A 15660-nucleotide genomic window follows, 5' to 3' on the forward strand; every position below is an offset into this window, starting at 1 on the left:
AATTAGAACCTCAGAAAAATATCTTATTCCATCACGATAATGTTCACAATACTCTAAAATCCAAAGTATAATTTACTTATTATATTAGCTGAGGGTATATTAGTCCTTTCAACTAAATAAATTTTTCTTCATAAGCAGTTAATTATGAAATAATCTATCTACAACTGTTCAAGTCTACATCTGTGAACCTTCAAAAATTTAAGTTGCCTAACTGGTTTTAACGAGTATATCAATTACCTTCTTCCTAGGTCTCTGGATGAATATGATAAGACTGGTTTCCTGTTTCAGGACTCTGCTGCTGTTAAAACACACACACACACACACTTGCCTGCACACTCACACACACTCCTTGACTGTTTTGCTCTCCCTAAAAAACATCTAAGACTGACCACTAATGACAAACTAAACAAAATATGGACATAACTTACATAACAGCTTTCAAAAAGATTACTAGCTCAACAAATGCATTAGACATACTTGTCAACAGCATTATATACTTGAACTAAGCCAAATGCTATTAATAATTTTCTACAACAAAATCACAATAAAGCATATAAAAGACTGTGAAAGTTAAAATTATAACATTGATCCAACATTACCATAAAGTTCATAAGACAGTATCTTTAAATACTCTAATATTTACATTCTATGTTAGATTTTAAGTTACTTCTGTTATATTATTCTGCTTATAAAAGCTATGCCTTTATCATTTATTTTTCCAGAAGTAAAATTACCTTAAGTAAGATTACCCTAAGACACTAGGTTTTGGCCACTCTATAATTATGTAAAAAGACGTAAGACTAATAACTTCTACAGCAAAAAAGATACTCAAACAGGTAAGGTGCAGAAGATGCCAAGGGATGTATCAGTAGTTCGAGAACAAAGACCTAGTAATAGTGCCAATTCACTCAATATTAGCTGAAAAAATAACAGATTCCAAAATTTCCATCTGCACTGACTTTGCAACCATGACCTAATTTACCAATATTCAAAACCTACCAGCCAGGCGCAGTGGCTCACGCCTGTAATCCTAGCACTCTGGGAGGCTGAGGCAGGCGGATTGCTCGAGGTCAGGAGTTCAAAACCAGCCTGAGCAAGAGCAAGACCCCCGTCTCTACTATAAATAGAAAGAAATTAATTGGCCAACTAATATATATATAAAATTAGCCGGGCATGGTGGTGCATGCCTGTAGTCCCAGCTACTCGGGAGGCTGAGGCAGAAGGATTGCTTGAACCCAGGAGTTTGAGGTTGCTGTGAGCTAGGCTGACACCACGGCACTCACTCTAGCCTGGTCAATAAGCGAGACTCTGTCTCAAAAAAAAAAAAAAAACCTACCATATACAAGGTATATGTATATGGTATATGTATAAGGTACTAAGAAAACAAAGTTCTAATACAAATGTGTCTCCAGCAAGTAGGTTTTCTTGTTCCTAGTAAGCAAAAACTGCGAAATTCTTATATTTGCTTCTAATAATCAAAACTTACCTTTCAATGAAAGCCCTTTTAATTTGAAGCCACTTTTAAAAAAGAAAAGCTCCCAATAAGTGTGTGCTAGACTGCATTATTTTATATTTGGCTTTAATATAATAAAATCAAGTCTCTCTATTCTATACCGTAACCCAGGAAATCATTTAGAAATGACGTTTTTTCCAATTGGCAAAAATGGCTTTGCCCAGGTACAGAATTTTAGTCTAGAGAAAACCAATATGAACTAAAAATATATGAATTTTAAGATATAAAGGCAAATATATTATCTGTCCATCCATTACTAGGTAAGTAAGAATCACGGATTTTACAATTGCCTTGTTCTAATATTATAAAATGATTCCTATTCCTACTGAAGATATTTTAATCATATTATCAAGTTTAAAATCATTTGAATTACAAAAAATTTGAAATTACATATACTAAAAAATACTAGCCAAAATTCATATTTTAAAATTTAATAATAGGCAACTTTAAAATATACTGATACTAGAGTAAGTGTACATTGCTTGGTTCTCAACACCTCATGCCCTTTAAATACTATTAAGTAAACAGTTAAACTTTTAGTATTTGGATAAAATAATCTCACCTACACTTGTGCCTTACTTAATGTAAAAGCTATAATTTATGTGCAACATCTGTCTATCCACAAAGGTCCAAAAGGGTATCATTCTTTACATGGCCTACAATTCAGTCCTGACCAAAGTCTATAAACTGATGCTAGTAAACCAATCTATTTTCCTCAAAAACATTAATCTAAAAATTGGCAAGATGTTTCTTGTACAAAAAACATAGATGCCAGACACAAAGCTGCATTTGAAAATGTAAATTCAAAATCATATTTAAACTTAAATATTATTTTTGATCATATTAATCATTTGGCATGATAAGCTTCTCAAGAAAATAAAAACAATGCCAATATAATAAAACAAAGTAGATTAAAATTAGTAAGATTCTATTAAGCCAAATATGAAATTTTAAAGACTTCTGTACTATTTGATAAGACCAAGTTCTTAGCAGTGAAAAGAAAGTTATAGAAACAATTTCTAGAGAGGCTTAAAATTCAACAGCAAAATTTTAAATAGGGAAGCTCATTTGCATATAGACAAAAACTAAGTTGAACAAGAAGAAAGCAGAGAACCTGAAAAATACTTAAAGCAAATCTTTAAGGGATCCTTATTAAATCAGTTTCCTGATTTCTATAACAATGAATTCCTATATATCTTACCTTGTTAGGAAAATTAGTTTAAAAATATCACAATCTTGTATACTTTAATATCTCAAGATAAAACACAATGCTTCCAGTTAACTATCCAAACAATTTAGTAAAAGCAAATAACTGAAAGCCAGGCTTTCATTACATAATCTTTAGTTCTCAACCAGTATCTTCATATTTTACCAAAAAAATATCAACACTAGCATAACTGTTAGGTTTCAGTTTTGCAGAAGTTTAAAATTTGGTATTAGTCTTTAAAAAAAAGACTAATCGGTAGATGATTCCAAAAACATAGGTGTCAAAACCACTTATATCACTAAATTATCTTAACTTTTCCCTACATTTGAGTAACAGATGGCAGGCCTTAGTTCTTGGACACTACACAATAATCACAATCTGTGTGACCTTTTCAGTATTAAAAAGAATCCAAATAGCCTTAATAACCAGCACCTTAGCATATTTTACAATATTACACATAATCATGACTACAACTTAGATAAGCAAAACTGTATCATACTTTCGGTGCACTAGTTATTTATTTTATATAGATTTCCTGCAACTAGTCCATGAGTGTTATTCAGAAAATGTTTCTTGGGTTGCCAAAAAAAAAAAAAATACACACGCATATACTCACAAAACATTTTTGCCATCCCTATGTTTTCATTAGGATCCAAGAAGGTATATACCACACCTAGATCAAAATTTCCTTAAGAGTTGAAACAATTTTATCTTATTTGTAAATGTTACTCAAATAAGTAATTTTGTTTTTAAAAAGAGAAGAATGTTTCTACCTCAATATATTAAATAGTTTTATTCTAACTACATGAATTAATAAATATACCTCACTGATAAAGAATTATTTTTGTATTACACCTGGATATGGGGCAGGGGGAGTCATTCTTCAAACTATATACTTTACCAGTACTACAACTTTCAACAGCCTGGACATGGGTTCAAGTCCATCAACAAAACAATGATCAAATAAAAAGGCCTCAGTCATAAACACAAGAAAAATAAGTTATCATTTAGCTAATAAGATTATTTGTTTTACTATCTGATACTTCAAAATAAAATCTGATAAAAATAAATACAATTTTTATCACAAAACTATTGATTATAAATGCAAATGTACATTAATATCACATTGATTACCTAAGCAACTATGCAAATATAAACCATATCATTCAAAATATGCTTCAGAGAACAGTAATATCATTATAAGCCAATACCCCTTCTGAATGAAAAACAGAAAGCAACAATGTTGTAACCACTTCAGTATAAAAATGATGTGATAGTTTATTCAAATTACCTTCTATACCCACTTTAATTTCAACAAAATATCATATTCCTACAACAGGAAAAGAAAATTGGCAGGTCAAAAGTACCTAGATAAAATTGTATTTTGTCTCACTTAATAAGTAAAATATGCTTTCAGTTTTAAATAACCAATAGAATTCCTACAATTTAGGAAAAAAAAACTTCAAGGCTCCAACATTTCAGATAGTTTTTGTGTGAGATTTTGATATTGTGAATCCAAATCATGAAAATCTTCCCTAATATTTAGGTCAGCTTTAGCCCACTCTTAAAGAAAAAATCAGAAAATGAGAGAAAAGATACTAGCCAAAAACAGGAACAAACTTAATGTATAAGCACAAGAAAATAAATATATATTTCCAACGATTTCACCATTTAAAATAATTAAGGCAATTATGGAGTGCTAATGAAAATTGTGTTAAAAAAAAAAACACCTTTTAAAGTTTGCAATGAACTAGATTTTAAAACATATTCAAATGAACAAAACTGGAAGCTAATATGACACATGAAATTTTAGAGAAGTAGGACAATGGGTGATTTTTTTTAAATTCTCTTTAATTTGTCAAGTTTCTACAAAAGAAATTTTCTTAAGTACAGCAAGCAAATGGAGTTTTTATTCACATACTGAAATAAACACCATAAGCCTTATTCAATTAAATTACAACAAAGAATGGTATTTTTTTTACATGATTAATCACCCTGGTTTTAAAATATTTATCAGTATCTGTATTTATCAGTATATCTGTGAATATTCTCTATAATTTCAAAAAGAATCTTAATAGTCAAAATTTTAATTTTCTAAGAATTTTAAAAATAAGGCCTTGACGTTTTATTTTGCATGTGCAAAGTTAGAGGCAAAGTAAATTGTAAAATCAAGCTAACAGAAAAAAAAAATCATAGCAAACAACCTATTCCTAGAATACTTTCATAATTATATTTGCCCTAAAAACAAAACAAAACCAAAAAATTCAGAATCCACAAAAGCTAGTCCCTTAGCATCTTCCCATTCCATTTTTTTCTTAAAAAACTCATTAATGTAAGTTTTTAACTTAGATAAATACAGCACTTTAATTCAACAGGCTGACATAGCAAATCTGGAGCCTAGAAAAGAATGTAACACATGCATCAGAGAACCTTAGAGTCAGCCTTATTCTCACCTAGAAAGATTTGAGAAGTTTTTATAACTTGTCAGAAAGTTGCCATTTTACATCAGTACATATAACTTCATCGTATCTGACTATAACAAAAGCAACTTTAGAATAAAAAAGTTGAAGTTTAAAGAATGGATTAAACAACAACAAAATACCAGGAGCAAAGTAACATCTAACAGCTCAACAATTACATAACTAAAGGAAAGAAGGATTACTTTTAAAACTACTAGCAATATAAACTTTTTTTAATTGCTTTCTTTTAATAAAGCATATCCATCTTATTAGTTCTATGTAACATCCTTCTAACACCACATACAGAATTACACTTACAAATATTTACTAAAAACATCTTCAACCTTTTCTAGCAGAAGTTCAAAGCAACACTTTCACAATCAGCCAAAGAACACATAAGCCCTTTTTAAATAAATTTTTTGTTACTAGGAATACCTTTTGTGACAAAGTTTTTATTATAAAGAATATTGGCCTAGCAGCAGTCAAAAAAACCAAGAGATCTAGCTCCATCATTTGTTAGCAATTTGACCTTCTTAAATACCACACCTGAGGGTAAAGGTATATACAAGACACTTCACACAGTATTTTGGCTAGGTAATTCTTTGTTGCAAATAGGGGAGGGGTCCTGTGCATTGTAGAATGTTTAGCAGCATCCCTGGCCTCAATCACTAGCCAACAGCACACCCCACTGCCCTAGTTGTGACCAAGAAAATTTCTACAGATACTGCCCAAAGTTCCAGAGGTGGAAGGGGATCACCTCCAGTTGGCAACCAATACTCTGGAAAAAACCTAACCTATACTGCTAACCAACCAAAAAAACCACCCCACAAGTTAAGGATTTTTACCCCTATACTAGAATAGTGGAAACTGGGGTTCACTAAGGTTAAGCAGTGTGTCTCTTATTATACAACTGATAAGTGGCTGAACAGGGATTTAATCTAGAATTCAGGTCTCACAGACTCCAAATCTGAACTCCTTCCATGCCACTATGCTGCTTTTCTAAACTCATTGTCTCATCTATAAAATCAGGATAATATTTTCCATGCTGAACTATTTTAGGGTTTACAGGTCAAATGAGATATTGCATATATAAGCTCCATTAACCTAAAGGAGTATAATACATTAAGGGTTTGCCTGATGGGAGATAATGTAATAGCCTGGTTCTCAAAATGTGATCCCCAAACCACAAGCATCAGCATCACCTGGGAACTTGTTAGAAATACAAATCCTTAGGCCCCAATCCAGACCTATTGAATCAAATTCTGGGACTGGAGCAAACCATCTATAGTTTAACAAGCACTTCAGGTTATTCTGATACACACCAAAGCATTAGAACCACTTATGTAACATAATGGGATAAACACTGTACCAGGTGCCCCAAAAATTCTTTCTTTGGACTCAATCTTCTAACTAGCCTTTAACAAGTTACTGATTCCAATTGAGCTACAATTCCTAAACTATAAAAAAATGAAAAGAGTAATCCTTGCTGTCTGCTTCACAGGCTGCCTCTGTTTTTCTTTGCTAAATCAAGTGAACTAATGATTAAGAAAGGGTTTTGGGTTTTGTTAATCAAAAGATAGTAAATAAATAAGACACTGTCAGAGTATATACACTAGTTAATTCTACTACATTTATTGCAAAAACAACTTTGGACTCAAGTCCTCAATATCTTTCATAAATAATTATGTTAAAATGTTGAATAAATTTTACAACAAGGTCAAAATAAGCGTGGCAAAACACTATTTCCACGTTATTTAAAAGGAAAAAAAAAACAAAAACAAGAACAAAAAGGCCAGGCATTCCACTTAATCTGACAGACTCAGAGTAAAATAATTCATAATTACACATTTTAAAAATTTAACATCTAAAAACAAATCAAGCTTAATAACATCCCCAAAACTTTCTACTAAAAGTAGAAAAAAGTTTTTCCAGTCTATTTAATTTAATCTCCAATCAGTTTGGAATAAATAGAATACTCAAAAAGTCATCTCACTAATTGAAGAGGTAGAATTTCAAATGGGAAAAAAACCTTGCATTTTGAAAGCAAAAAGCTGGCAACTTTAAACACATATACCATTATCTATTGATCACTTTAAAAATACATCTAAAAAAAATAATAAATAAATAAAAATACATCTAGTTAAAGAATACCTGATTCAAATCCCAGTGCATTTCATAATACCTTAATTACATCTTTTTCAAAAGATCAAAAATATTGAATAAAATTTACAAAATGCAATTTTTGCAATTACTACTTAAGAAGAGAAAACCTGATTTGTACTAAGCCCGTAAATCTACAAAAATCAAAGGAAATAAAAGTCTAAGCTATTCTGAAGGGCCCTAATAATGTTAAATCCACAGTATGTTTTAGGTAGGTGATAATACAAAGCAAAAACAAAAAATAGGTGCATGGGGGGAGTGAGGAGAGAGATTGATTTTAGACAACTCAGCTGTGGTCAGATGTCAAAATGCACAATTCAATTCTACAACCTAGACTTGTACCAAAAATACAGCTAGTTTACAAAACACATAAAATACAAAAAAAAAAAAATCACATAATCAGATAGTCACATATATAATTAGAGTACATTTATTCTGCAATACAAAACAAACAAGGAAAAAAAAAACCTAACTGGAAATCAACTGCTTCACTCTTGAGGGTACTGTGATACAGATGGAAGACCAGTAGAAAGAAAAGGAAAAAAAATGGTCCCTATGCCTTTAATGGGCAGACTGCAAGCTTATTCCATCTTTCCCCATACTTGATAAGAAAATATGATGAAAAAAACTTTTAGCTCTTTCTTCCCATTTATAGAGCCTAAATTATACTAAGAATCTTGGTCAAATGTAAAAGTGGGACACAATAATATAGATGTTTAACACTAAATTTAAGTTCCTATATTAATGTGTTACAGATTATATTAAGTATAAATTTTACTGTAATAAATGTAACAACATTCAGTTGCCTGACTCTTCCAAAAAGCTGAACTTAAAAAGAAATGAAAATATACTTTTACTGATAAGTTTATATAACGTTTATCATAAATTATAAGGTTTATTACAGTTGAGGCAGAGATTACTTTTTGCAAATAAAAATATATGATATTTAAGTTGACCTATCTTCAATACTAAAGAAAATTTAATATTATAACGAATTTTCATTTTAAAAATTCTACTTCATTATGCTGTAATAAGAAGTTTTCATTTTTTAATATTTTAAAGCAAATATTTTTTGATTAGCATGATTGACTTTACTTTGGTCAACAGTATGAGTAGAGCTTTCCATTCTATTTGTGACAAGACAGCAAAATCAGAGACATGTCACATTCAGGGCTCCTAAAGGAATACCCCTGTGTTTAAAAAGCACTCACAGCTTGAGCCAATTAAAATTCTAACATGTCCAAAACTGAGGAAATTTAGTTACAATCACTGCTCAACCATGAATGAAAATACAAATAATTCTCTACACAGGTAATCTGAAATTATAATTTTTAAGAGCAGCAGCTGCCATTTAAGTATTCTACAATATGTCAGGTCCTATGTGAAGTGAATTACTTATATTATCTCATCTATTCTTCAAGATAAACTTATATGGAGGTTCCATTGTCATCCCCATTTTACACATAAAATGGATTGAGAAAAGTTAAATAACCTACTCAAAGTCATCCAGCTACTAAGTGGCAGCGCCAAGGATTACAACACAGGCAGTCTGGCTCCAGAGCCCACACTGCCTCACTAAAATCTAAAATGAAACAATGTACACACTTAAAGTGTAGATAATAGTAATACTCAATATTTTAACATAATTGAAAATAGATTTAACCATATTTTAAAATTATAAAACAATATCCTCCAAGGTGATCTCTTCTTTAAGGAGAAGAAAATATATTTTTTTTGAAATATTAAGATGGAAGGTTTGCTAACTTTGTATTTATTTACATACAGAGAATATGAACACTGGTTAAGTTAGATTCACAGTTCATATTTTAAGTGATGACTACTGATAATAATTATAATTATTTTAAAATGTAATGCATAAACAGTCTTTTTTTTCCACACTACGTAAAGGTCAAGAATATTCTTTTGCTTGTCAGGTACAGCCTCGATAACCACTCCTCAATATTGTCAACACTCCCAACAAGTATTACGTATACCTAATACCTTCAAGAGGTTCACCCATGTCCTAATGTCAACTGTTGCAAATGAAGAGCCTGCCTTAACTACATTGAACTAAATCAAAATTTCTCATCTAAAATTAATTCATCCCTAAATTATGTTTACTCTTCTTATATTAATATTTGCCAATAGCCCAGAGCAAATTATTTTAAAGGAATGAAATTGCTAACACCTCTTTTGCAACCAATGAAAATTCAAAAACTGTGGGGAAGGTGAATAGTCAACATTTTACCTTTTTCTGAAAAATGAAACTATTTTACATAAGTGAATGTGTATACTCGATATTTACAAAGAGAATCATTATTCACAGACCAAAACACTTTTAACCACCTAGCAAAGTATGTATATGGCAGTGATATGGCCTCTATAAAAGAATAAGGCTGTCAGTTTGCTCAGGAAATCTTTACCAATTTAAAGTGATTTAGTCTAACCTCAACATTAATGATTATCTTTATAGTAACTGCATTAATTTCAAAGCTACCAGACAAAAAGCAATCATAAAACAGAACTAAATATTTACTGAAATCATTATTGACCCCAACCTCACAAACTGATACAAATGTACTAAGTCACTATCTTTAGAGCAAATCCTAACACCTTTTCTTAAGGAATTGAAGCCACAAAGTGAATTCTTCAATACTGATTTTGAAAATCAAGTTTATCAGAAAAAAAAGAGAAGGAAAAGGCAACGAAAGTGAGGAGTAATGGGTTCTAAACTTCAGAACTGTTTCTTCAACCCAATGGTTTCAACAGAAAAAGAAAAAATATGGTCCCAAATAAATTTTTTAAACTACATTAACAACACATTTTCTGGAAGCTAAATCTTTATAGCATGACAAAGGCCTCACATTTCAAGTTAGTGGAAAACTGTCATATGCATACACACTTTTAAAGTTCTCTTTACAAATGCTGAATTCATATATAGTATCAATATAAAAACATTTCCCACATTTTGTCTTTAAAAGATTGAAATAAAAATTTAAAAAGAATGTTTACTGAAAGTGAATTACCACTGAAACTTTGTGAATTGATTTTCCCATAATGAATACACCTCCATTAAAAGTCACTGAAGTCAGAAGTGACTTAAAAATTCTTAAAAAGTATTAAACTACACCTATTGAACAAATAGCAAATAGAGGCAAATTTCAAAATGAAAACATCTGAAAACAAGAACTGAAGACTTCTTCACTTCCAATAAGTAAGCAATTTCATTAACACTAAGAAGTTTACATATCTTACATAGTTATTGAGAAAGCAGATATGCTATTCCACACAAAAATTAAAATATCGCCAGCTGCCTTTCCCTATTAAATTCTAAAAGGTAATAAAGGCATCCTTCTCTACTATGTTCTAAAATTAAGTTGAAGATGAAAGTGGTTATACCTCACCATATTTCATTATCTTTAATCACTTAGTATTTACTTAGTATATTGTAAGCAACGTAAATCTGCATTGATGACTGCATTGTTGTGCAAACTTTTACAATGGACAGAAGTAAAATTTCTTTTTCCTTATATTAACAGACTTATAAACTGCATTACTCATCTAAGTTGTGCTTTACTCTTGAAGAGGCTTTATGGAAAATGAACTTTGTAAATTATCATACAGCAATAAGGTGTTCCAGTCCTGTTTTTCAAGAAAGAAATACAACTTAGCAGATATGACATTGTAAAATAAAGATTGTGAATAGAATCTTTTCTAAAAACCTCATGATTAATTTCAACAATCACTTACCTTAACAGATAATTTAGCTAACTTTGATAATCACTGTACTCTACAAGTTAAAAATATTCCCTATGAAGATCAGTATTTGAAAAGATGCAAATCCACCAAACAATACAAATACAACAGAAGCCTAAAGACACTAAATTTTGTATAGTCAAGTTTAGCACAATCTTTCAGACTAACAAGAATAAAACCCTAACAAATTTCAATAACTCAATTTTGCAAAAATATTTTAAACTAAATTATTGTCCTTAATTTTCCTTGGAGAAATGACTTCATTATTAATCCTTATCAGATAAAAATATTTCAATCACTACTTTCATAAAGAAATTTAACTTTTAACAGGTTAGCTGCTACAACAGATACAACCTGCCAGAAACAGTCCTCAATGACCATTTTAATTCCCCTTCTAATAAACAGAAGACACTAAAGTGAAACTGAGCAAACTAAAGTACTTTGGTATTTCAAAATTATTGGGAGTACAATTATCAAAAAACCAAGCACTTCACTAACTTTCCTGACTTTTTTTTTCATATCAATGTTTGGCTCAATAAAACCACAACTCCAGAAATTAAGTGTTATTAGTCATTTGATGCAATATTTGATACTGCTTTCTATGTATATCGTAACTAAAAGTACAGTTTTAGAGAAAGTTTTAAGTCACATAAATTTCATGTGCAGTCAAAGAAGAAATTTTCAGTCACCTCACTGCTCACATATAAGAACCTGGTAAAATAATTTTAAGGTTTTATAACCCTGATAATCTTAAATCAAGCAAGGGAAGTAAAAATGACGTAAAGTACTTTAAATGCTGAAAGAAATGTGCCTCCCAGACAGCACTGTAGTATTAACTTTGAATAGGGGCTTCTAAAAAAAAATTACATAAACATTTAATTTTGTGTTCCTGTATATTTAGATAACTGTCACTAATTCACACCAATATTAGAATGCTTCTGGAGTAAGTCCTAAATCAGAAGAATTTTTCCACAATTATCTTCTGGGCAAGCAAGTGAAGTTCAGCCTTAGTAACGTTTTTCAATTAATGCAGACTCCAAAATTTCCAAATACTCTTTTAAAGTATTGTTTTAAACATAAGAGAAAATTAAGTTTCATGAAACTACTTCTTCAGTAAATTTTATATTCATTTCAGAACAAAAATTTGGGCAAAATTAACTATGCACATTTATATGAAGCTAACATAATCCAAAGGAATAAAATTTATTCCAATATAAAACATTTTCTAAAAAATCTTCCCCACAATTTTCAGCAGGACATAGAGACACTTCAGTGTCACTCTACCTTTACACAAAATATTTACTGACATAAGAGGTGGGGAACCTGCTGCCACATGTGGCCCTCCAGGTCCCCAAGCGCAGCCCTGCTACCAAATCCAAACTTCATAGAACAAATCCCTTCATTAAGAGGATTTGTTCTGTAAAATTTGGATTCAGTCAAAAGGTCACAATCAAGGATCCAAAAGGCCACAGGTTCCCCACCCAAATCAGAGCCCAATAACTTAATTCTGATATAGCTCTCAATTCCTGTCAATACTTTCCATTCTGCAAAAAAGGAGGGCTCTATCCTCATCCTTGATCAAAACCAGTTTGTTGTACCCGAAACTGCAAAGACTAATGCTTTTCGATAACCACTAACTTTTGAAATACAAAGGCCTAACTTTTAGACAACCAAAACTATACACTGTTAAAATTCTTGGGTTTCTGTCTTATTCGACAAGCTGACTCAGTAAATTTAATACATGTATGAGAAAAGCTAACAAACATACCTACAATCTGAAGCTGGAGTAAACCGCTCTTGCCAAACATTTCTGGGTATGATACACTTGACAGTCTACACTAGTCAGAGTAAAATTAACGGACACCAAAAGGTGTCAGAAGACCTGAAACCTAAAAAAGGTGAACAGCAATTCTGGCATCATAGTAATACTTACATTTCAAGTCAGAACTGAAGTTTAATCTCTGCAATCATCTGCTACACACAATACCCTTGAACCTACACAATACTATAATCTTGGATCAAAAACTACTCAATCACCATTCTATTATGCATGATAAGAGCACTGAAAATAAAATGCAACTGAACTGCAAATTTTATGCCCTATTCTACATCCCCCATTGGGAGAGAAAAAGGCAAATATAACAAAGATCTAGTAACAGCGCCTTATAAGGTATATCATGGCACTATTGATTTCACACTACAAAACTTCTAAATGCAGTTCAAAGTTGCAATTAACTTTGTTTAGAAATAAAAAACCTATTTGTTGCCTTCAAATACGCACCGTATATGCTGAAAATGATTCTGCTTCTATAAAGTTATGCAAATCAGCCCAAAACTCACATTTATAAAAGAATCTATCAATGCAACCCAGGAAACTAAAAAGAATCACTGCAAGATTCTGATGCAATATGCGTACGTGCTACACTAATTTTCATTTTAATCTGATCTATACCCTTGATCTAGGGCCTAAGCCAAGATTTAATCGAAATATGCTCAACCTCAAAGCGTCTACTTTTTTGTTCATTTGGTAGACCGGATTATCGAGCTCACTAATCCACTAACAGTGTACTGTATTGTCTATTAACGGACAATAGCCCTCAGGAAGAGACCATATAGATAGATTAAGAAACCAATCGGTGCCGTGACACTTGCAACCAGGCAAGAGTTCCATCTAGCCGCACACACCCTAGATTAACTACATTGAAAAGAAACACAAAAATATATGATCTATAAATCTGACCACGGTTAAATGTTATAGTCACCCAAACTACGGGATTTTTCGCATCCATCTACTCCCACGTTATGAGAGAGAGTGACAGAAAGGCAAAGAGGAGCAGCCGCAGAAATGGATACAGGTCAAGTCTAAGTCGAATCCATCCTCTTGATATCTCCTTTTGTTTCTGCTAACGATCTCTTTGATGATGGCTGTCATGTCTGGGAGCCTGTGGCTGAAGAAAAAGGAGGAGAGAGATGGCAGAAGCTGCTGGTGGCGGGGCTTCTTCTGCAGGATGGAAATGGCTCTGGACTTGGCGGTAGCTGATGCCCCTCGCTCTGCTGCCGCTTGGCTCTGGACCGCAGCCGGGTAATGGCTGCTGCGGCGGCTGCTGGATGGTTGCAGCGACTGGGCCTGCTTCTCCTCAGCAGCCAGAGGCCTGGCAGCGGCGGCAGCGGAATGGGCAGAAGACGAATAATCCTCGGAACGGCTGCCTCCTCCGGCGGCCTCCGGAGCCCGGGCCAGGGGGGGTGCGGCGGCGGCGGAGGGGTTTAAAACCTGCCCGGGTCCCTGGATGTGCCGCCGCCGCCGCCGCCGTGTTGGAGGCAGGAGAAGGGGAGAGACCAACTCTCCGGCGTTCCCAGCCCTGGAAATGGTGACAGGCGACTCCGACCCCCTCCCTGGAGCTGTAGCCGCCGCGGCCGCGGCCGCCGCCGCCGCTTCTCCCCCCCGCTCCAGGAGCGGGAGGTGCCGCCGCCGCCGCGCCTCAGCCGGCTCCCGCCCGAGCCCACGGCTTCCACCTTCCCTTTCAGGAGAAGCCGAGGAAGAGGCTGCACGGTTAGAAAAGAAGGCGAAGAGGAGGCGAGAAACGCCGCCGCTGCGGCCGCCGCAGGCCGGCCGGCTCCCCGAGGGCGCTGCCCCCGCGGCTGCTCACAGGCGCAGAGAGGGGCTCGGGGCCGCGGCCGCCGCCGTCTCTCATCTCCCTCGCCTGAGCCCGGCCTCGCCTCACAGCGGCTCAACTCTCAAACTTCCATCATGGCTGCAGCTTCCGAGAGGAGAGAACTGAGCGCAGCCGCGTCTCCGCACCCCAACGCGTATCCTGCCGCAGTGCACAAAGAGTCCCGCCACATCACCGTCCGCCGGCCTGCCCGCCCCCTCCGCCGCCGCGCGGGGAGTCCGGTGGCCTCGGGAGCCTGAGGGGAGGCGGGAGGCGAGCGAGAGGCAGACGCAAGCGCGCCGGGGGAGGGGAGGGCGGGGGCGGTAGGAGGTGGGGGGCAGGAACGGCAGGTCCCTGTGCGAGCGCAGAGCCCCAACCTGCAGGCGCTACTGAGCATGCCCAGTGACAGCCAGGGGCTCGCTCCGGCTTGTACCGAGGCGCCCGCTGCAGCCGCACTGGCCGCGGCTGCTTCTGCAGCAACGCGGGGCGAGGGTAAGGAGCTAAGCCTCGGCCTGTGCCCAGAAACCCAGCCCGAGGCAGGGTAGGCGTTGGGGGCTGGGAGTGGAGATGGAGGGCTGATGACGAAAGCTGAGACGGGTGCGTTGAGCAGTGTCGCTGACTCGAGCCTGAGGTTACCTTTGCACAGGTGGAAAAGACCAGGTGACCGTGCTAGTCAGTGCATAGGGAAATGCAGTGACAGTTCCTGCAGTGAGGACATCCTCCCCTGCCTCTGCCCCTAGATTTCCCGGTATGGCCTGCACTCACGGTTTAGTTTTGCACCAATGTGGGATGACAATCGCTCGCAGCCTTTGCCTAGACACTACCCCTCCCCCCTTGTCCTCAAGGTGTCAGTCTCAGCACAAAGAACAGCCTCCTATTGTGTCTCCTGCATGGATCACCTCCTCCAGCTCGCTT

General features: G+C 35.2%; 1 protein-coding gene across 3 annotated transcripts in view; it reads right to left on the reverse strand.

Moving 5' to 3' along the window:
• Nucleotides 1-14939, reverse strand: part of PTEN (phosphatase and tensin homolog) — a 100534-nt gene extending 85595 nt beyond the window's left edge. For 2 of the 3 annotated variants that reach the window (XM_012762896.3, XM_076009996.1), the window contains exon 1: nucleotides 13949-14738. In XM_012762896.3, coding sequence (XP_012618350.1) covers nucleotides 13949-14027 — 79 coding nt within the window. In that variant the 5' untranslated portion in view covers nucleotides 14028-14738. Of the gene's footprint in view, nucleotides 1-13948 lie in introns of all 3 variants that reach the window. The other variant, XM_012762897.2, reaches the window with a different exon arrangement.
• Nucleotides 14940-15660: the final 721 nt, after the last annotated feature.

Source organism: Microcebus murinus, chromosome 14 (assembly GCF_040939455.1).
Source record: "Microcebus murinus isolate Inina chromosome 14, M.murinus_Inina_mat1.0, whole genome shotgun sequence".
Classification (NCBI taxonomy): Eukaryota; Metazoa; Chordata; class Mammalia; order Primates; family Cheirogaleidae; genus Microcebus; species Microcebus murinus.